The sequence below is a fragment of the Prenolepis imparis genome, unplaced genomic scaffold, assembly GCF_030444845.1.
Source record: "Prenolepis imparis isolate NDT839.2.m4 unplaced genomic scaffold, iyPreImpa1.0 SCAF_12, whole genome shotgun sequence".
Taxonomy (NCBI): domain Eukaryota; kingdom Metazoa; phylum Arthropoda; class Insecta; order Hymenoptera; family Formicidae; genus Prenolepis; species Prenolepis imparis.
Window position 1 is genome coordinate 14559173 of NW_028141170.1, and position 22112 is coordinate 14581284.

The 22112-nt window shown below is 42.7% G+C and overlaps 1 protein-coding gene across 1 annotated transcript; it reads left to right on the forward strand.

The window, feature by feature from the left end:
- Positions 1–20273: 20273 nt before the first annotated feature.
- Positions 20274–21532, forward strand: LOC145943496 (NADH-ubiquinone oxidoreductase chain 5-like; the record flags this gene model as incomplete). The annotated part of the gene is given in 1 exon segment (XM_083051050.1): positions 20274–21532. A coding segment is annotated over 1 exon segment (1173 nt), but the record flags the coding sequence as incomplete, so codon positions are not given.
- Positions 21533–22112: the final 580 nt, after the last annotated feature.

A 22112-nucleotide genomic window follows, 5' to 3' on the forward strand; every position in this document is an offset into this window, starting at 1 on the left:
TTCTCTCTCTTTCGCGTACGCCTCGCGCTCTCCTTCGCCGCGTCATCTCTCGCAAACACCTCTCTCTCGCGCTCTCCTTTGCCGTGATATCTCACCTCGCGTTATCTCTCGTGTGCGTCTTGCGTCATCTCTCGCGTGCGCCTCGCGTTATCTTGTCGCTGTGCTATCTCTCTTTCGCGTATGCCTCTCTTTCAAGGATCCTAACCTCACGTTCCCCCTCCCCCGCAAGGACCACGCACACAGATTTCGCGGATTCCCTCCCCGCGGACCCTTCGCGGACCATAACCTCGCGGACGTCTTCCCCTTCCCGCAGACCCCTCGCGGACGCTTTCCCCTCCCCGCATATCCCTCGCGGACCATGCATGCAGATTTCGTGGATCCCCTCCCCGCGGACCCCTCGCGGACCAAGACGCCTTCCTGCGTGACGTCATTCCCGCGCGCCGCGGTTGCGAACGCCTCCCCCACCCCACGTGACGTTATTCCACCGCGCGGCGGAACGGGGTGAATGACCTAAACTGCGTTAGAACTCTCCTAGACCTACTACTTATCCAAGCGCTCTTTGATTTCGCTGCGCGATTTCCCTTCCAAAAACAAGAATCGAATCACCGACCGATATTGCTCTTTTTCCATTTTTCTAAAATCCGTGGACACGCTCGCTCCCACACGCGGTCAAAACAAAACTACGAGTCCGATTCGGTTGAAATTTTGACAGTAGCCGTCTACGAGAATGTACTACACGATAGTAAATCTCTCTTGTGATACTGGCACCATCGGGCGGTGAGGCTAAGTACTTATCGGACCGCCCTCGTATGTATAAATTTTTAGAAAGTAAAAATATTTCTAAAAATATTTCTCTGTAAAAATATTTTATTTATATTACGATCATTTTATGCATTTTAAATATACTGTTGCGTCCCTGAGTGTCACCCCTTTGAGCGTTTCCGGGATATCGTAGTCAAGGGGGGTTGTTGATAAACAACCGACGCGTGGTTGTTTGACTACGGGATATCAGTCTGGATTGACAGCTGTCGAATTGTACGGTCGTGCGGTCTTTCATTGCATTTATTAACGTGCTCTTGTAATTCTGAGATTATTAAAGCTTCCGAGTTCTCTTATTAAATACGCCTTGTTCATTTCCCGGCGCGAGTGTGTGTGCGAGTGTTGCATTGCGTTGCGCATCTGTGAGATATCGCGAGGTCGTCGCGCGGACGTAACATTTTGGGGGCTCGTCCGGGATCGAACGAGCAACGAGCTATCAAAAAGATCATCTAGGAGGACGACGCTGGAAGCGATGATGCTGCGGACGGCAGAGCGCAGGATTATTGAGCTTCGTGAAACAGCTAAGTCTTTCTAATAATAGAGATTAAAAATGGAATCGCGTACACATATTTTAGTCCCGTTATTGAAATATAATTGTCGTTGAGATGAGCAATAAATTCGCGTTAAAAAAGATTTTGAGTGAATACTCTTGCGTTTCTTTTGTTTATTTTCGTGCAGAAAATTGTTTATTTGAAGTGGACAACGCTGTCAATGAGGGAAGGACCATCATCTATCGTGAGAGACGTTAAGAAAGTTCATAAGAAGGCTGCCTCACCCACGGTTTTTGATCCGTGGTTTTTCCGTGGGTCGTAGGGCGAATGCCGAGGCAGGGACTTGAGGAGTCCCTTCGGGGACGACGGGTCCACGGTGGATACCCTCCTTTTGTCCGAAAAACTTGAGGAATTCTGTATCAACGATATTCTGAGGACGACGATCGTGAACCGAAAAGGAGAGGGACTACGCAATTTCGAAGTGTTGTGGTCGACAGGAGAAGGGAGGAGTCTGGCCAACTCTTTCTCAAGGAGGAGTCGATTAAGAATCTGCTCTCGCATTCAAAGAAGGAACCGTCCAAGTACTCTAAAGAAAACAATTCTCTCTAAACCTCCTTTTGCCCAACCCTCAAACTTGTCTAATCACCGCCCCCCCTTTCTTAACCCTATCCTTCACCTGTGCCCCTTGCCCCCCGTTTTCTGCATTCTATATCCCAAATATGTGAACTTCTTCACATCTTCTACCTGTTTTCCCTTGCATCTCCAGTTGACTTTTTTCATCCTGCCTCCCCCCTCTTGAACCTCAACACTTTAGTCTTTCCTACATTGACCTCCAATCTTTTCTTATCTAAATATCCCTCCATTTTCCCCATCATATGGATCATCCCCTCTTCATTGTCTGCTAACAGCACCATATCGTCCGCATAAGCTAGGCAATACACCTTTTCGTCCCCTAACTTTACTCCTCCCCATCCTCCTTTTCTTAACACTTCCTTTACATCTGCTAGCAACAGATTGAATAATATCGGGCTCATTGGATACCCCTGCCTCACTCCTCTCGCCGTCCAGAACCCCTTCCCGATCTTCTCTCCTATCCTTAATTTACTCCTAGTTTCCCTATACACTCCCTCGATCCTATTCCTCAAACCCTCCCTTACCCCCCTTTCCCTCAAAGCCTCCATCAATATCTCTCTATCCACCGAGTCAAACGCCGCCTTCAGATCTATAAACATTGTTATTAATATCCCCCTCTTTCTATCTATTTGCCTATTCATCAAAAAATGCAATACATTGTAGGCATTTTTATATTTTATTATTCATGTTTCTATATTTTATTATTTATGTATTATGTTTGGTATCACTTGAAATATTATATTCAAAGAGAGAGAGATGTTAGCCGATGTTTGATTAGATGACTTTACTTTGTATTTTGATCTTTGTTTTTGATTGTTATTTATTCTTACGACCGTGAAATCGAGAGAACCTTCGAAGGTAAAAGCGACACGATACCTATCTCGGCCGTGGATTGTAAAAGAATGATTTGATTGGTTTACCACTTAGGAGTAGGGCGCAATCAAGAAGTCCGGATATAAAATCGCGACTTTCTGAGAAACGACACACACATTCTCGGATCGATAGATTACACACACATTCTCGGATCGATAGATTACACACACATTCTCGGATCGATAGATTGGCAACACACCGAAAGGCTCACTCTCTCTACATCGAAGAACTCGCAATAAACATATATAGATATATCACTTGTGATATACTTTAATTTAAAAACACGTTGGCACCCGATTCCTCTATCCTGACAATAATCATATAACCGCACGAGAGTCGTCACCCGCTCCCGTCGAGATAAGTCTACAACATATATATTATCAATCCCCTTTCTAAATCCCGTTTGACCCGACGGAATCATGCCTTTCTCCTCTACCTCCATTCTCAACCTTTCCGTCAGTATACCTACATACACCTTATACAATGTCGGCATCAGTGTCAACCCCTCTGTACCTCTCTACATTCTCCCCTGCTCCCTTTTTTCCAACGGAATTATTATTCCCTTTCTCCACTGTTCCGGTCATCCTTCCCCCCTCCACACCCTATTACAGAAGTTCCATACCCATTCTTCCACCGCTTCACCTCCTAGCTTCCACACCTCATTTGGCACGCCATCCGCCCCTGAAGCCTTCCCCTTTAATTTATACACAGCATTCCTTATCTCCCTCCCCCCTATTCCCTCTTCTTCGTCCTCTTTCCTACCACCCTCTCACCTCTTTACCACTCTGCCCTCCACCCCTCCTAACAACCTCATAAAGTGATTCCTCCATTTATTTTCCTCTATCCCTTCATTTACCTCATTCCACTTTTTCCTCTCTCTATTCACTATCTTCCATACATCCCCCTCTGTCTTCGCCTCTTGCGCCACCCTTATCCATCTCTCATTCTCTTCCTCCTTTTTCCGATCAATTAAATTGTATAGAGCGATCAATGCATGCATAAGATTCGTAACCAAAGTCAGAAGGGACGAGCACATTACGCCGGTCTACAGAGAGCTGCGCTGGCTTAAATGCGATGCCAGAAGGAAATACTACGTGGGATGCCAACTCTTCAATATTATCAACACCCAAGAGCCGAGAATGTTCTATGAAGGTCTTACCTTTAAGTCAGCGGTGACTCAAAGAAACACGCGGACATCTGACGATCTGACATCTACTTGTTATGCCCTTGTGCAGGACTGAGATTTTTAGGCGTTCGTTCAAATCTAGCGCGGCCAAGCTATGGAATGACTTGCCGCCGAATATTCGCAGCGCAAGATCAAATGGCGATTTCAAGAGTAAACTATATGAACATCTCCTGAGCGTTACGCTACTGTAGTCAGGATTTCCTGGCCGATTTACTGCTTCTGATCCGTCATTTCTGTATACGATACGATCGTTTGGGTTTTTAGTTTAAATACATACATTATACACTCTCTCACACACACATACACTCACATATGTAAGCACACACGAGTTAATTTACATCTATCTATCTGTATACTCAAATTTAAATATTCTCAAAATTTATCTGCTCTAGGGAGCACATTTACATGAAACGCGTAATACTTAAATACTTGTATCTTTCAACATTGTATGTTGCTTCTTTTTTTCTTGGTGCGCTTGAGGGGACCCTGTCCCAGAGCGCTTTAAATAAATCTACGCTTCTCTCTCTCTCTCTCTCTCTCTCTCTCTCTCTCCTTTTTCCTTTTACACAGTAGTTTATATTCTGCTCTATCTTTTCTATAACCCTCTCCCCCCCCCCTATCCTTCTCAGACATCTCTTTACCTCCTTTCTTTTGTCCTCACATTCCTCATCCCACCATCCTCTCTTTTTCCTCCCTCCCTCCACTCTTGCCCTCTCTTTTAACTCTTCTCCTATCCTTTTTGTCTTTACCTTTAGCTCTTCATCTACACTAATTCCTTCTCTTACATCCCACTCTATCCTGCCTCTAACCCTTTCCCCTCCCCTTATTGTCCATCTTCCCCCTTTTCCATTTTTCCTTCTCCTCTCTCCCCTTTTCCCCATCATCCTTCTTCCCTTCAGCGACACTATTACTGGTTGATGATCTGATTTCACACACTCACTTATCTTCAACTTTACCATCTTTTCTCCTACCCTTTCTTCTCCTACCACATAACCAATCACCGACTCCCCCCCCCCGTATACGTAAACACCCCTTTTTCGTCTCGGGCTAAAATTCCCATTTAGGATCTCCCATCCTACCCTCTCTAGCCCCTCTATTAATTTCTTTCCCTCCCCATTTATCTTCTTATCCTTTGACTTCCTTTCTATATCTTCTCCCTCTCCCCCTCTTCCACTGCCCTTTATACTCGTCCTTGCATTAAAGTCCCCTCCTATTATCGTCCACGTATCTCCATTCTGCTCTTCCAACCACTCCTTCAGCACTTCCAACTTTCTATCCATATCTCCATTTACATACACCCCGATAATCCTCCACCTTTCTTTACTTATCCCTATCCATACCTCTAAAGCCATCACCCCTTCATCTTTTTCTTCTCCATTGCCCCTACCCCCAGGTCCTCCCTAACCAATAATTATCCATCCCATCGGTCTTCCTCTCTTATTTTTCCTCTTTGCTAGCTGTTTTTCCCATCTATATCCCTTTGACAATATTCTCTTTACTCTCTCCCAATTTTTCTCGTCTACCCGTTTCTATCATCACTACCACCTCCCACTTTTTAATCTCCTTCCAGAAACTTTCCTCTTTATTTTTAATCCCCGCCACATTCCAAAATCCCACTTTCCACCGCCCTTCCCCCTCACTCTTTTTATCCTTCCTTTCCCCCTCTCCTCTACTTCATATCTTTTCCTTTTCTATCCCTTCTTAACCTTTGCCTCTCCACCACCTCTCTTCTTCCGTAACTCTTCATCCCCTCTTCCTAATCCTTCCCTTCTCTACTCCTTTACCTCTCTTCTCCCTCCACTGTGCCTGCCACTCTAACTTCTCCTTTCCCATTCATAAGCTTCCCATCTCCACCAGCATTCGTTTATTCTTATTCTTCCATATCCTGTCCAAACTCTATTTCCTCTTTTTCTCTCCTCATCTGCAATTATCTCTATCCTCCATTTAATTTTCCTCTTTTCCCATGTAAGGTCGTCCTCAACTCTAACCGTTTTCCTTTTTAATCTTTTTTTCTTCTACATTACCTACCTTTTTTGCTCTCTACTACCCAACCTTACTATCACTATCACTATCCCATTCCCCCCCCCCTCTTTACCTCTCACCTTCCTAACCCACTCTATCTCTGCCTTTACCCCTATCTCCTCCAGCACATTCTCTACTTCCTCTTTCGTCTCTCCTTTCCTTCCTTCCATTCTTCTAATCACTTATTATTCCTTCTTTCTTCCCTTTCTTTTAGTTCCATCTTCCTCCCTATTCCGTTTACCTTTTCCGCCATTGAATCTTCCCTCCCTTTAAGACCACCTCCCCCCTATCCTCTTCCCTCCCTCTTACTTCCGCTCTTTTTTCCAACCTAGCTTCCAGCTCCCCAAATCTTTTTTCCTACATATCTTTAGCCCCATCTCCTTCTTTTCTTCCCTCCACCTCTCCTCCCTCTACTACAGCTCTAACCTCATCTTTCCCAGTTCCTCACTAAGCCTCTCCATTAATTTAACCCCCATTTCCTTAATCATTACCCCCAGGTCCTCTCTCTCCTCTCCCATACACCCCTCATGTAACCTCGCCACCTTCTTGCTTCTTCTAAGCGCCCATTCTTCTTCCTCCTTATCCTCCTCCTCTCCCCCCTTTTCCTTTTCATATAATCCTCTATACCTCCCGTATTACCTCTTCTTTCTTTGTTTAGCTCCTCTATTTTTTCGGTCTCCCTACCTTCCTCTTTCCTTCCTCTCCTCCTATTTTTTTAACTCTCCATCGTTCAATTTTCCTTCTTTACTCTCGTCACCCATCTCTTCTCCCCTATTTCTTTCTTTCCTGATTCTAATTCAACAGTTCAGAAATTCAAAAATTCGCGCCCTGCGCTGATTCCCTTAATCTTCTCTATTTCCACTCTCAACGCCCTTCTTAACTCCCGCTTATTCTACGGCAAACGCGCCGTCAACGCAGACCCGTCTCTTCTCACGTCCCCTACCACATGTACTCTACCTCGTATCTATCGTCACTCTTTCGCCTAACCTCCACTAATCTTCTCCTGCCTATACCACCTCAGCCTCCACTTTCTTTTGCTCACCCTTACTCATCACCGACCCTCTCTTTACCCCTCACCTCCTGCACTCAACTCTCCTATTCCCCTTTTACTCCTTCCGCCACTCTCTCAACCAACTCTGTACACACTCTCTCACACCTGTCACTCACACACACTCCGTAACCGGAAGCCAACATTGAGAAATATTAATATAACAAAACATTTAAAAAATTTTGATCTTCACACTCGTGACTTTATGGAAACTTTTAACATAATGGACAATCACAAATATATGATTATAAAATTAATTGTTCAGTTATTTTTTAAAATTGAATTATTTTATTATGGCAAACAATTTACATTGAGACAACACAATTCATTTCTTAGACATAACTTAACAAAAACGATTCTTTTTAATGGTCAATAAATGTATCTGCATATAATTATATAAATTCTTTATGTTTTATAAATTTATATTATTTTATTATGTTCAAATTTTTTAAATGTATATCAAATAATTATACAACTTGTTTATGTTTTTATGAATAATTTATATTACTAGAATAAAATAGAATAATCTTTATTCATGTTTCCCCTTGGGGTTACATAACCAAAATATACATAAACAACAAATATACTCTTTACATATTCAAAATATCCTTAACCTATCGCTTGCTCTACACTCCTCTCCTATTCGCACCCTGCCTACTCGCACACACACATATCGCCTCTGTCTAACCTTTCTTATATCTAAAATCGCCTGGACTTCCGTTTCCGTTTACAAACTCCTTTTAACTTATCATACTCACCCTCTCACTTCCACTCTCTCAATCTCATACTTACATTCTCCCTCCCTCATTCTCCCTCTCCTTACTTTTTCTAGACCCCTCAACTAGACCTTCCCATCCCCCTTCCCTCCTAATACTTCTTCCATTTTTTCCTGCCATGTTCCCTCCACCTCCCAATCTAAACACCCTTTCCATACATGTTCCCACGTTTCCTCTGCTCTTTCACAAATTCTACATCTCTTCATTTCCTCCTCCCAATATCTTCCTCCTTTCATCCCCCAATCTGAATCTTGCCACCATTTGCCACCTGCTCTCCCCCAACCCTTTTTCAGATACCCTGGTAATCCCTCTTCCTTAATAAACCTATACCATTTATTGAATTTTGATATCTTTCTCCACCTGTCTTCATTCTGCATACTCCTCTCCCTGTCAAAGATTAACTCCCCTCTCTATTGCCCTTTCTCCCTCATCACTGACACCTCTTCTAACTTCCAACCTCTTTCCTCTATAAACAACTTCCTTTCCTCTTCCCATCTTTCCTTAATTTTTCCTTTACTCTCCTTTTTCTTCATTTCCTTCCAGCACTCTCTCGACAGCTCCCCTCCTTTCCCCTCTTCCAGTTTTTTCTCATACCCCCACGCCCTCATTCCCGCCTTCCTCTTCAACTTGTCTCTCTGCATTTCTTCCCTCACCATATACCCCGGTGTATATCTCCCTACTCCCAATACCCACTTTATGTACCTATCCTGCAGCCTTTCCACTTCCTCCCTCTCCTTCCACCCCCAAATTTCCACCCCAAAACTGACTACTGACCACACCAGCCTATCAAATAACCATAACCTCTTTGCCCAGTCCTTTCCAAATCTTCTTTTACCTATCCCCCACACTTACCCTAACAGCGCTGCTGCTTTCTTTATTCTTTCCCTCACATGTACCTTTTGCTCACCATTAAATCTCATTCTATATCCCACAGATATGTAAATTCTCTTAACTCTTCCATCTTCCTTCCCTTCCAATACCAATTCACCTTCTTCCACCTCCCTTCACCTTTTCTGCATCTCATGATCTTCGAATTCTCTACGTTTAAAACAAAACCCTTCCTATCTAAGTACCCCTCCATTTTTCCTAACATCCCTCTCAACCCCTCAACATCTTCCGCCAACAAAACTAAATCATATGCATATGTCAACGCATGCACTTTCCTATTCCCTATTTTAACTCCTTCCCATCCTCCCTTCTTTAGCTCCTCGTCTAAATCTGCCAACGTCAAGGTGAACAGGCCAGGGCTGAGTGGACAGCCCTGCCTCATCCCCCTCGCCGTCCAGAACTTCTCTCCATCCTCCCCCGCTACCCTTACCCTGCTAACTAATTCCCTCAGAACCTCCCCACATCTCTTAACCAAACCCTCCCTTACCCCCTTTTTCTTACCATCTTCCTCAATAACATCTCTCTATCCACCGAGTCAAACGCCGCTTTCAAATCCAAAAACATTAAGACCGACTCTTTACCTCCCCCCACTTGTCTATTTACCACATAATTCAGCACATATATATTATCAATTACTCCCAAACCTTTCCTAAAGCCCGTTTGACTCGGTGGCAACAATCCTTTCCCCTTCAACTCACTCCTTAACCTCTCTGCTAAAATTGATATATATCTTATATGCTGTCTGTGTTAAAGTCACCCCTCTATAGTCACTCACCCTTTCCCTCTCGCCCTTCTTTATAATCGGAACAATCACTCCTTCTCTCCAATCCTATGGCCACCTCTCTCCTCTCCAAACCCTTCTACATATCTCTCCTATCCTATGTCTTTCACTACCTGCTCTCCATACTTCCACACTTTATTTGCAATTCCATCATCTCCCATCGCCTTACCATCCTTCATTTTCTCTATAGCTCTCCAAATCTTCTCCTTACTAATGTCTTCCTCCTCATCTTCCTCTAGCCCCTCTCCTGATCCTTTCACCGCCCTCCATTCTACTCCCCCTAGTAATTCTCTAAAATATCTATCCCATTTTTGAGATTCAAATTCCTCGTTTACCCTCTTTCTCCTTTACCTCTCCCTATTTACTATTCTCCAAATCTGATTTTTCGTTTTCGCTTCCTTCACTTTTCTTTCCCATTTTTCCATCTCCATTCTCTTCCTCTCCTCACATAACCTCTTGTTTCTCCCTTTTTCCTCTCTAAATTTTTCTTTGCTTTCATCTTCCTTCCTCCATTTTCTCAACTCCTTTCTGAAATTTTTCTTTGCATTCCTCATCGCACCACCCTTCCCTCTCCTTTACCCTCAATTTCTCCTCCACTTTCTCTACTGCCCTCAGGACCCTACTCTTTAGCTCATTCCATTCTTCTTCTATTCCCTCTTTCTCACCTATCCTTTCCCCAACCCACCGTTCAAAATCTTCCCTTCCCTCTTTCTTCCATATTCCCCTCTTTACCTTCCCCTTTCTACCTTTCTTCCAATTCCATCCCTTCCCCTCCACTCCTCTAATTACAACTATTAACGGATGATGATCTGAATCCACCCTCGATTCTACTCTCATTTCCTCCACTCTGTCCCTTGTCCTCTCGACCCCTATCACACAGTCAATCACTGACTCCCCTCTCCACCCCGTATATGTCCATTCCCCCTCCTAAACCCCTTTAACATTACCATTCAGAATTGACCATCCCTGTTCCCCTATAAACTTACATAAACTTTTTCCCTCTCCATTCACTTTCTCATCTTTGGACCTCCTGCAACCCAAATCCTCCTCCTCCTCCTCTACTTTACCCCCCTTCCTTCCTGTCCTCGCATTAAAGTCTCCTCCTATCAAAATCCTCACTTCCTCATTTCTTTCTTCCGTCCAATCCTTTAATCTTTCCAATATTTCCTCCAGATTTTTAATCACATGCACTCCCACTATACTCCACCATTCTCCTAATCACACCTTTATTGCCATCACCCCTTCCCTATCCATCACCTCTTTCTCTCTTTCTACAATATTTTCACCCCCATCCTCACTCCCATTAATATCCCCCCCATTGCTCTCCCTTTTCTGTTCTTCCTCCCGGCCCTTTGTTTCATTCAAGTATACCCCCTAGGCAGTCTGTTCTTAATTCTTTCCCAACCTCTCCTATCTACCCATGTTTCACATAAACACATAATATCCCACTCTCTTAACCCCTCCCAGAAATCCTTATCCTTATTGTTTAGACCAGTCACGTTCCAGAAACATATCTTGTAATTCTCATTCTCTTCATTTTTCTTCCCCTTTCCACCATTCACCTTTAATTCCCCCTCCTCCTCACCTCCTCCTCCACCCACCCCTAATCCCCCTCCTTCCATCCTCACGCTTTCCACTACCTCCTCTAGTGCCCATCTCTTACTTTCCCCTTCTTATTGCTCCCTTCTCTTTCCTTTCCTTTCCCATCCCTCAAAATTTCCTTGTTCTCATCACAAAACCACCAAGTATTATCAATTCTTATCCTCCCGTACCCTAAACCCACTATTGCTCCCCTCCTCTCCTCATCATCCGCAATTTTTCTCAGTTTCCATTTCATTTTTCTCTCTCTAAATGTTTAATCCTCCTTAATCCAAATCTCCCTTCCTTTCAGCTTCTTTTTATTCTCTAATATCTTCTTTCTAATCTCCTCTGACTTTACCTTCACTATAACCAAATCACCCTTTTCTTCCTTTACCGTTTTTATTCTTTTTACCTTTTCTAATTCCGCAACCACTTTTATGTCCCTCCATATCTTTAACACTTCCTCATTAACCTCCTCACCTTTCACTCCCTTGATAACTACGTTTCTTCTCCTCTTATCCCTCTCACCATTAATTTATATTTCTATTATATATTATTATTTGTTATGTTTAAATTTTATATTTAAATACATTTTTTTATATACATTTGTACGCACGCGCTTATAGTGCTCTAGTATATTAAAAAGTATAATTTTTACTTTTTTTTTACATTATTTTGTAACTAAAAACTAGACAACATAATTGTGCATTTCAAAAAATGCAGTTTATTTATTCAAATTTCCCGGTCTTTGGTCGATGGGGCGGGGCTTAAATCTCGAACATGTTGGATTCAGTGCGATGCACAGAAATCTTATAAGGAAAGTGGGGGACTGGCAGTCCATATTTCTATAGTCAAAGCATAGAACATATAGAAATGGAAGGGGAATGCCTATTGTTTTCGACAGAGAAACATGTCTGGAGGAAATAAGAAAGAAAATATGGTTGCTTCTCTCTCGTGATTTAGTAGCCGCGCATGCGCACTTTCGAGCAATAACTCACGAGAGAGAGGCAACCATGATTTTCACAGAGAGCAATAGGGAGGCAACTACGATTTTCTTTCTCACTTCCTTCGGACACATTTCAATCTGCTACTCCCCTTCTATTTATATATGTTCTAAGGCGAAGGCCCCTTTACTGCGTCGTTTCTTGCCGCGCGGCAAGTATTACCGCGCCCTACGTACAGAAACTATCCACATAGAGCGTGGACTGTGCGATCCATCCAAAAATGATCGTCAGAAGTGAGAGAGATAGAACGCGAAGACGGCCAGTCTGTATCTCTATCATTCTCTGTTAAATTAGAGACCCTCTACTGGGGCTCGATTTTTGAATTTATTCGCAAGAGAAACGTATACGCAAATTCAGCTCTTACTAAAAGTCATGCAGTAGCCAATCAACTTGCAACTTTTCTGTAAGAGCCGAATTTGCGTATACGTTCCTCTTGCGAATGAATTCAAGAATCGAGTCCCTATTTTTCTTTTTTTTGTCGCTGTGGAAACCTTTTATAGGTACCCCCATTCCTCGGGAAAGGAGATGGGGGTTATGCGGGAGACCTTCTCCTCATCCCAGGGAGAACCGAAGTTTTCCCTGCGATGGGGAGTAGTGTACCACGCTAAAACCACAGCGGGTGTCCTACTCGGGCGTTTGCTGGGGGGGGAGCGGAGGATGCTGGAATCCCATGCCTATTCCGCCCCCCACCACTTTCTCCCGGGAGGGAGTCACAGGAGTGACTCCCTCCCCCCGCCATCGTGCGGGTCATCGCGGTTACGGCGCAAGGGGGATACCACCCTCACGCCGTGCCCTTTCGATGTTGTTCGGGGGCGGGGTCGGGGCTCGAGTTTTCCGCTCGAGCCCCGGCCCCCCGGCCACTCCGGCTGCGACTCCCCACGTCATCATCGGTACAGGTTCGGTCATCAGCCAAAGGGGCCCTCCTTCGAGGTTTGGGCGGCTGTCTTGGACTTTACGTCCAAGACTGCCTCCCTTATCCCTCCCGCGAGGTCGTCGGAGGAGGAGTCCAGGACTTAAGCGTCCCGGGTTCCCCCACGCCGACCTCATCCCACCCCAGAATTGTCTGGAGTGGGACGGGGCCCGACCCTCCCCTGGCCCCCACCACGGCGATTTCTTCGCCCAGGTAGCCAGGAGGGGTCGTCCCTCTCCTCCCGGGATTCAGGGGAGAGAGCGAGTCTTCCCCACCTCCACCGTCACTCCCTTCTCTTTCAGCCTCCTCCTTCTGCGAGATGACTCTCACAGAAGGAGGAGAACGCCCCCCATTTGTTATTTCCGTTTTCCTCGCCGACCGCCGCCGCCACTACGGCCGGCCAGGAGAGGTTGTAACTGGACACACGCGGTCAATGGAGATCATCGACTCGTCTTACCTTCCGGGTCCAGGTTGTCGCGCTTTCGCCTTCACGGTCGCCAGATGTTTATTCAGCCTCCAAACATCAAGGCTCAATATTCCCTATTCGGATTTGCGCGATAGTACCTCAATCGTCGCGAATACCGGACCCTTGCATCGGAATTTCACGCAGCGGGTGATTATATCACTTCCCTTTTTCGATGGGTCCTGCCGTGCTGCTCGCCCCGCCAGGCCGCTGTTCCGAGCCTCGGATCGGTGCCGGTGCCTCAGGCTACGTCGGTGGGTTGCCTCCTTCCGTCCCGCTTCTGGATCCTCTCATCCGGATTGGATCCGACGGATTATCGGATTGGCACTGTATCCACACTGTTCGACACTACGTTGGGAATGTTAGTAAATAATGACTCGACTTGATAATGGGTACACAATATCGTTTATTAGTCGTAGCAGTATTCACAGTGTTACTTCGGTATTAAGCTATCCTGGCTGCGCACGCACCTCCACTCTCGGACGCGTTGTACGCGAAGCGACTTCTGTTTCTCGCACCTACAGAACAATACTTTGCCGAAGGTATTTCGTCGGACTTATCCGCGGATCTTACCACGCGGTCACGAGGATAATTAACTCGTGTATTATCGCGACTGTTCTCTGACCATGGCCTCGTTCGCAATTATCGCGAAGCGTTACACGCACTACGCTCGGTATCAGGATCAAACGTGTGCACTAGTATGACGCAATCGTCGGTTCGCGGAACGACGTGAACTCCTCAGTGTGCAACCATGGAAAGAGCCCTGTTGCTTCTTTGTCCTCTCGTTTTATACTTTCGCTCCCCACCTTTGCTTGGTTGACCAATCAGAACGCTTCTTCTCGGTTGGCCAATCAGAGCGCTTCTTCCCGCTGGTCTCTTTCGGGTCCTTCTTTATGGTCCGCGCTTTTCTTCTGGTCCTTCGGTCCTTCGTTCTTTTGGGCCTCTCTCCATGGTTCGCGCTTTTTCGGTGGGTACCTTCGTTCACCAATCGCGTCAGAATACAAAAATCGATGCAATTCCCGTTTAATCCCTTCTCGGACGGATCGTGGAATTCCGCTTTCCATTTCAACCTTAGTTACACATTTAATTTCTCGGGTTAATCTCGCTGTTTAATTATCATCTCGGATTTCATGGGGACGTAAATCTCTTATCTCCTATTACTAAAATAACTATACTGTCTATCTTTATTTTGTAATCTGACACTCTACCCTCGCCTTAAACTCTGCGCTGATACTATGTTCACGATAAAGCTGCTAATCCGAATTGTGCTCAAATAAACCCTTTTGTATAACCTAAAACAATTCGTTTGTTACGTCTGAAGTCATTTCTGATAATTGGTTAAACTAATACTTTTTGTGAATTTATCAGTTCTACTCGAGATGCTATTTAATTTAATTAAATTGATCATTATTATATGTCTTTTAACCCTATTTATTATTTTTTCACGTTTCCTTTCGTTTCCGCTATTCTTAACTTTAAACCTATATCTAACTTACCTTACTAGTTATAATTTTATGACTAACTTAAATCTACTTATAGCTTTAGTTTACTTTTCTTTCTAACACCTATATTTTGGTCTAAACCTAACTTAACGCTATTGATTATAACCTTACCTCTAACATATATATTTTGGTCTAAATCTAACTTAACACTATTGATTATAACCTTACTTCTAACATATATATTTTGGTCTAAATCTAACTTAACACTATTGATTATAACCTTACTTCTAACATATATATTTTGGTCTAAATCTAGCTTAACACTATTGATTATAGAAAATATATTTTTTATTTAATCGGCTCTCAATATTAATAAATAATAAATAAATAAATGTGATCTGATGTTCTAGATGTCGGCAACTAGAGCCAAGCGCGAAAATTAATTTCTAATTTTTCGGAACAGTATCTCTTGGTTTGAGATCACTGAGTTCCATTTGATTAATTATCAATTAAACTCGTACTTACAATGGAAAAATAGGCGAGAAAAATATAGGTCCGAAAAGTCGCTGAAGCGGGAATTGAACCCGCGTTTCTCGCCTATTTTTCCATTGTAAGTACGAGTTTAATTGATAATTAATCAAATGGAACTCAGTGATCTCAAACCAAGAGATACTGTTCCGAAAAATTAGAAATTAATTTTCGCGCTTGGCTCTAGTTGCCGACATCTAGAACATCAGATCACATTTATTTATTTACTATTGATTATAGTCTTATATCTAACTTAACATTACTGATTATGATCTTATGTCTAACTTAACGTTACTGATTGTTTTTGTCTTTTTCTTTAATTTACTCCGGGCTTTCTTCTGCCGCACTTTCGCCACTCCCTACGCTCTATCCGCCGCGTGGCTGGTACTCGGCCTTGGGCTGGATTGAGGCTCTCTCGAACCCGCTCGCCTTGCCTCGACGGTGATGCGGTCGCCTGTCAACACAGGAGAATGCCTGGTTGCCGTCGGTCGCAAGGTCTGCCCCTACCGCAGCCACGAGCTCCTCCCTTTCCTCAGCCCACGCTGGACAGTCTGCCAGCGTGTGTTGGGCGTCATCCCGCTCATGACTGCAGTGGTGACACCGAGTCATGCGCTCCTTTTGGATTCGATCCAGGTACGCACCAAAGCATCCGTGATTGGTGAGCACCTGGGCCATCCGGAATGTCACCTCCTTACTCGTCCTGTCCAGCCATTGTCTGAGACAGGGCAAGAAGGCCCCGACTGTCCTTTGGCCCGGCAGCCCTGGATCTTCCAGGCTGCCGATCCAACGGTCGATGAGGACGCGTCGGTGATGGATCTTTAAGACTTGCCGGACACGATCCGGACGATCTCGCCGTCGAGCTGCAGCTCGCGCGTACGCCGATAAACGTCGGCGTACATACGAGCTAACAGTATTCCTGCTAATACCCCCGCGGCCGTCCAGCTTACCGTACGGTAGCCCCTGCAGACGCGAAGCGCCACCCGCTTTTGCAACTGGTGCAACTTCTCCCGCAATTTGCGGGTGGCGCCTTAACGTCCCATACAGGGGCCCCGTACAGCAGCATCAAATGGATCATGCCCGCGTAGAGTCGGCGAACCCCGTCGTCCGGTCCTCCAAGGTTCGGGAGCAGCCGGCCAAGTGCCATTGCTGCTCCCTCCACTCTTGGAGCCAGGCTACGAAAGTGCTCGCCGAAGGTCCACCGGCTGTCGAGGCAGAGACCCAGATACTTAATACTGGTCCCCCCACCTCGACAGGGGCGTCATCCACATATATTCGGGCCCTTGGCGGCGCCTCCCGACGGCCGTTATGTAGGAAAACGGCCTCGGTCTTTTGGGGCGCCACCTTGAGCCCGATTGTTCTGATGGAGCGCACGACTCTGGCAATAGCAATGTCGGTTCTGTCCGTCGCTTTCCTCCAGCTATTCCCCCTGGCCAGAACGAGTGTGTCATCAGCGTAACACACCGTGTTACAGCCAGGGGGGAGGGAAGTGCGGAGGATGGCGTCGTACGCTATGTTCCATAGCAGGGGCCCTAAGACTGACCCCTGTGGAACACCGCACGTCATCCCCCGCGTCCGCAATTCGGCTCCCCAGTCCACATACGTGATGTACCTCTCCCGGAAGTAGTCCCCAAGTATGGCGACGAGGTATGGGGTCACTCCATGATGCTGGAGCGCGCCCCCCACTCGCCGCCATGGCAGGGTGTTGAACGCATTGGATATGTCTAATGACACTGCGATCAACACCCCGCTGTCCTCCATTACGGCCTCCGCGATGGAGCGCACCCTGAGGATAGCATCCACAGTGGAGCGCCCCGCGCGGAAACCGAACTGATCTTCTGAAAGATCGGGACTCTCCCGGGCGAGGTGATGGACAAGGCGGGCGGCAATGATCCTTTCCAAGATCTTGCCCGCCTCGTCCAGCAAACATATGGGCCGGTAAGCCGAAAGTTGATCTGGCGGTTTGCCCTCTTTTGGAAGGAGCACGAGGTGTGCTACCTTCCACGCTGGAGAGAAGCTGCCCTCCTTGAGGCAGCTGTTAAACAGCTGCCTCATCTGCTCAGCTAGCCCTCCGTAGGCGAGGACCCAGGCCTTTCCTGGAATGCCATCAGGTCCGGGAGCTTTACCGCTCTTTACCCGCCTGATAGCACTCCTCAGCTCCCCTCCCGTGACTCCGTGCTCCTCGTCACTTCACTGATAGTTCCCTCTTGGAATTGGATCATCCTCTTCCGTTTGGGGGAACAAAGTATCAATGATTTGAGTGACGAAGAGCGGGCCCAGGATTTCGACCACCGGGGACGCCGCCTTCTTCAGATTGTTTAATAGAAGCTGATACGGACGTCCCCAAGGGTCGTTATCCAGGGAGGAGCGTAACTCCCCCCAGGCCACCGCCTCGGCTCTCCTGATGGCGATGCGTAGCTCGTCCCGGGCGGCACGGTACGAACGCCACGCATCCTCATTGCCATCAGGATTGCCTCTTCCGTGTCGGACTAGCCTTCGCTGGCGGTCGGAGGCCCGCCTTAGCTCGGCAATTTCCTCCGACCACCAGTATGCTTTCTTGGGAGGACGGAATCTCACCCTCGGCATGGAGACGTTGCACGCTTGTACAAGTACTTGTACTAGCCATCCACGCCGAGTGTCAAGGTCCCCTTGTGTCCCCTCATTTTCCACCAGTAGAAAGGCCTTGATGGTGGCCAGGAATATGTCCCTGTCCATCTTCTTCTGGGCCCATCGTCGGGACTCGGATTCCCGGAGCCGGCGGCGCTCCACCACTTCTCGGGGGAGGGCAGCGACGGAGAACTCTATGAATCTGTGATCCGATAGAGTTTCTTTCTCCGTCGCCACCCTCCACCCTCCCAATAGTCTCTCGGAAGAGCGGGTCGCCCACGTGAGATCCACGATCGACCCGCCCTGCTTCCTGACACAAGTTTGGGTTGACCCCGTATTTATGAGGGTCAGCCCGCCGCCCACTCCAGTACTTCATCACCCCGCTTGTCCGTGCGCGGGGAACCATAGTATGGACCAGCAGGTCTTGGGCCTCCCTGGCGTGATTCAGGTTGGCCTGAAGGATCCTGCTGGTCATTACTGTTGCTGGCTCTTCTTTCCCGTCTCCTCGGCCACTTCCATGGCCGAGGAGTCTTCATCCTCCTCCAAACTCTCCCGCAGTCTCCTTCTCTTTTCCCCCCTTCTGGGGGGGGTTTCTCCTCCTCCTCCTTGCGTCGCACCACAGCCCTGGGCTTTCTTTGCTCTTTTGGCTGTTCCAGGGCTGTGGTCGACTCTTTGGGCTCTTGCGCCCCCCTTTTCGCTCCTTTCTTGGGATCGTTAGGGGCCTTGGCGACTTGCTTTTGCGTTTGGAACGCCTTGTTTAGTCGCAGGCCCCTCGACCCCTTTTGCACCGGTGTGCACGCCTTGCTTCCCGTTCGGTGATTCGCGGGGAGCTTTCGGTCTGTGCACATCGAGAAGAATCGAGTCCCTGTTAAATATCATTACAAACAGTAGAAAGAGATGGAAATTGGCTATCTCTCTTTTCTGACCACATTATTACTTTGGGTGCGTTCGGTTTGGGCGCTCACGCGCTGTGAGCGCTCACGCTTATAAGCGCTGTTTTCAAGCGTTTGGTTTGGTATCTGAGTGCTTACACGACAGTTAGGAATACCGTTCGTTTTGGCAATTGTAAGCGACTATAAGCGCACCAAGATGGCAGACGATAAGTCAATTATATTTGCGCAAATATTAACAATATTAGAATTCAAGGTTAAAGAAATTTTTAAACGACCAACTGGCTAGTGATAATGCGTTTATTTATCGTTACGTTTCGACCCTATATCGGGTCCTCTTCAGACTAAAATAACAACAACCATTAAGGCTCGTAGATGTTATAATAATGATATAAGCCAATAAAACATATAATACATGTAAAAAACAATACCTTACAATCTGCAATTTCTATAGATATAGTGTGTCAGTATGTGAAATGACCGTACGTGAGTGGAAATTCCGTCATCATTTTACACAACGAATGTAATTTGAAAGAGAGAAATTAGCGAAATGATTTGTATAAAAAAACATAGAGATGCGATTAATCTGCAGAAGGATACGGATAATTTGAACGCGATATATGACACTATTCTTAACGTACTTTAATATCCTTGACTAATGAATTTGTTATTGTCACGATTTTTATATATTATGTTTATGTTTATAACACTTTCTTTATATATCTCAACATTCTGACTTATACCAGCTTACGTTAGACTTTTCTAGTCACTGTGTAAAATGATGGTTATATTAAGTATATGATGGTTTATTATATGTGTTGCAAATTTTTCTTTTCCATTCTCTTTAAATTTTGTAAGAGAAATTTTTATAATTAGAATTATGGTAAGATGAGATATTTATATAATAGTTTATTTAATAATTATTTGTTTTTTTAGAAGAGCTTATTCTTTATATTTATATTCATATATTCAACATGGTAAAGTTTTTAAAGAAATAAAAGATTTAAGTTTAGTTATATTAAAAGATTTTATTATTTTATTAATACATATTTATCCATTAGTTATTTTATTATTAAATTTAGTAATGATATATTAGGAGATTAAAATATTAAAAAATATTTAAATAATATATAAAAAATTTATTTAAGTAGTTTAATAAAAAATATTAGTGTGTGGAATTAATGATATAAAAATTTTTATCTTAGATAATTTATATAAATTTATATATTTATTTTTTTTTTATATTTAAAATATTTGTTATTTTTTTATTTATAAGATTAGTTATAAATTTGATAGGAGTAAGGTATATATTAGAATGAATAATATTCAATTTAAATTCAATTAATATAGAAGTATTTTTATTATTAGATTGAATTACATTATTATTTATTAGAGTTGTTATATTAATTTCAAGTATAATTATATTATATAGGATAATTTATATAGAAGGGGAAATTTTTTTGGATCGATTTATTAAATTAGTAATTTTATTTATTTTATCTATAATTTTAATAATTATTAGACCAAATTTAATTAGAATTTTATTTGGTTGAGATGGATTAGGATTAATTTCTTATTGTTTAGTAATTTTTTATCAGAATTATATATCTTTTAATTCTGGTATAGTGACAGTATTATGTAATCGAATTGGTGATATTGGGGTATTAATAACAATTAGTTTAATATTTATATTTGGTAGATGAAATATATTTATATTAAATAGGTCTAGGGTGAAATTGATTATGGCAATAATTTTTTTAGCTGCAATTACTAAAAGAGCTCAGATTCCATTTTCAGTTTGATTACCTATAGCAATAGCAGCACCAACTCCAGTTTCAGCCTTAGTTCATTCTTCAACATTAGTTACTGCTGGGGTATATTTAATAATTCGATTTAATGAGTTTATAATTAGTAGGGGGGTTAGTAAAATTTTATTTTATATATCAATTTTAACTATATTTATATCAGGTTTAATAGCAAACCTTGAAGTTGATTTAAAAAAAATTATTGCTTTATCTACATTAAGACAATTAGGATTAATAATAATAATTTTGAGATTAGGATTAAAATTATTATCTTTTTATCATTTATTGACTCATGCTATTTTCAAGTCTTTATTATTTATATGTGCAGGTATTATAATTCATTTAATAAGTAATAATCAGGATATTCGATTATGTGGGAAATTAAATGAATTTATTCCATTTACTATGTTAAGATTTTACGTATCTAGATTAGCTTTAATAGGATTTCCTTTCTTATCAGGATTTTATTCAAAAGATTTAATTATAGAAATAATTTATTTAATAGATATTAATATATTTATTTTAGTATTTATTTTATTATCACTTTCTTTTACAGTTTCTTATTCAATACGTTTATTTTATTATATTTATTTTAGAGAAATAAAAAATAGATTTATATATATTAAAGAAGATAAATTAATAAATTTATCTATATTATTTTTGTTAATTTTTAGAATAGTAAGAGGAGGATTGTTAAATTGAATATTTTTTTTTTGATAAGTATTTAATTTATATTAGAGTAAATATAAAAATACTTACTCCTATAATATTAATTGTAGGATTTTATATAGGGGTGATAGCAATAAAAAATTTATTACAAATATATATATATAGATTTTTTTTTAGTTCTATATGATTTATAAATTATATATATAGAATTATTTATAAACCATATTTTATTTTTAGTAGGGAAGGTTATAGATTGGATAAAAAATGAATTGAATTTTTTGGTAAAAAATTAATATTAAATATAAAAAATGAAGTTAGTTTGGTTAAAATTAATTTATTAATAAAAATTTTTATATTTATATTTATTGTAATTTTTATTTATATAATTATTAAAATTTTAAATATTAATTAAAAATATTATTTAATTTAAATAGCTTATAAAATTAAAGTATAATATTGAAGATATTAAGAAAATATAGAATTTAATATTTTTAGATAAGTAAATTTATAAATATTATTTAAAATAATATTATTATTATAATGAAAATATAATGTTTTATTTTTAAACTATATAAATAATGAAATAAAATGATTGTATTTATCATTAATATTGAATTAGAAGTTCAATTAAATTTTATCTCTAAAGTAAAAAATAATTAATTGGAGATAATTCTCAATTTAATTATTAACAATAATTAA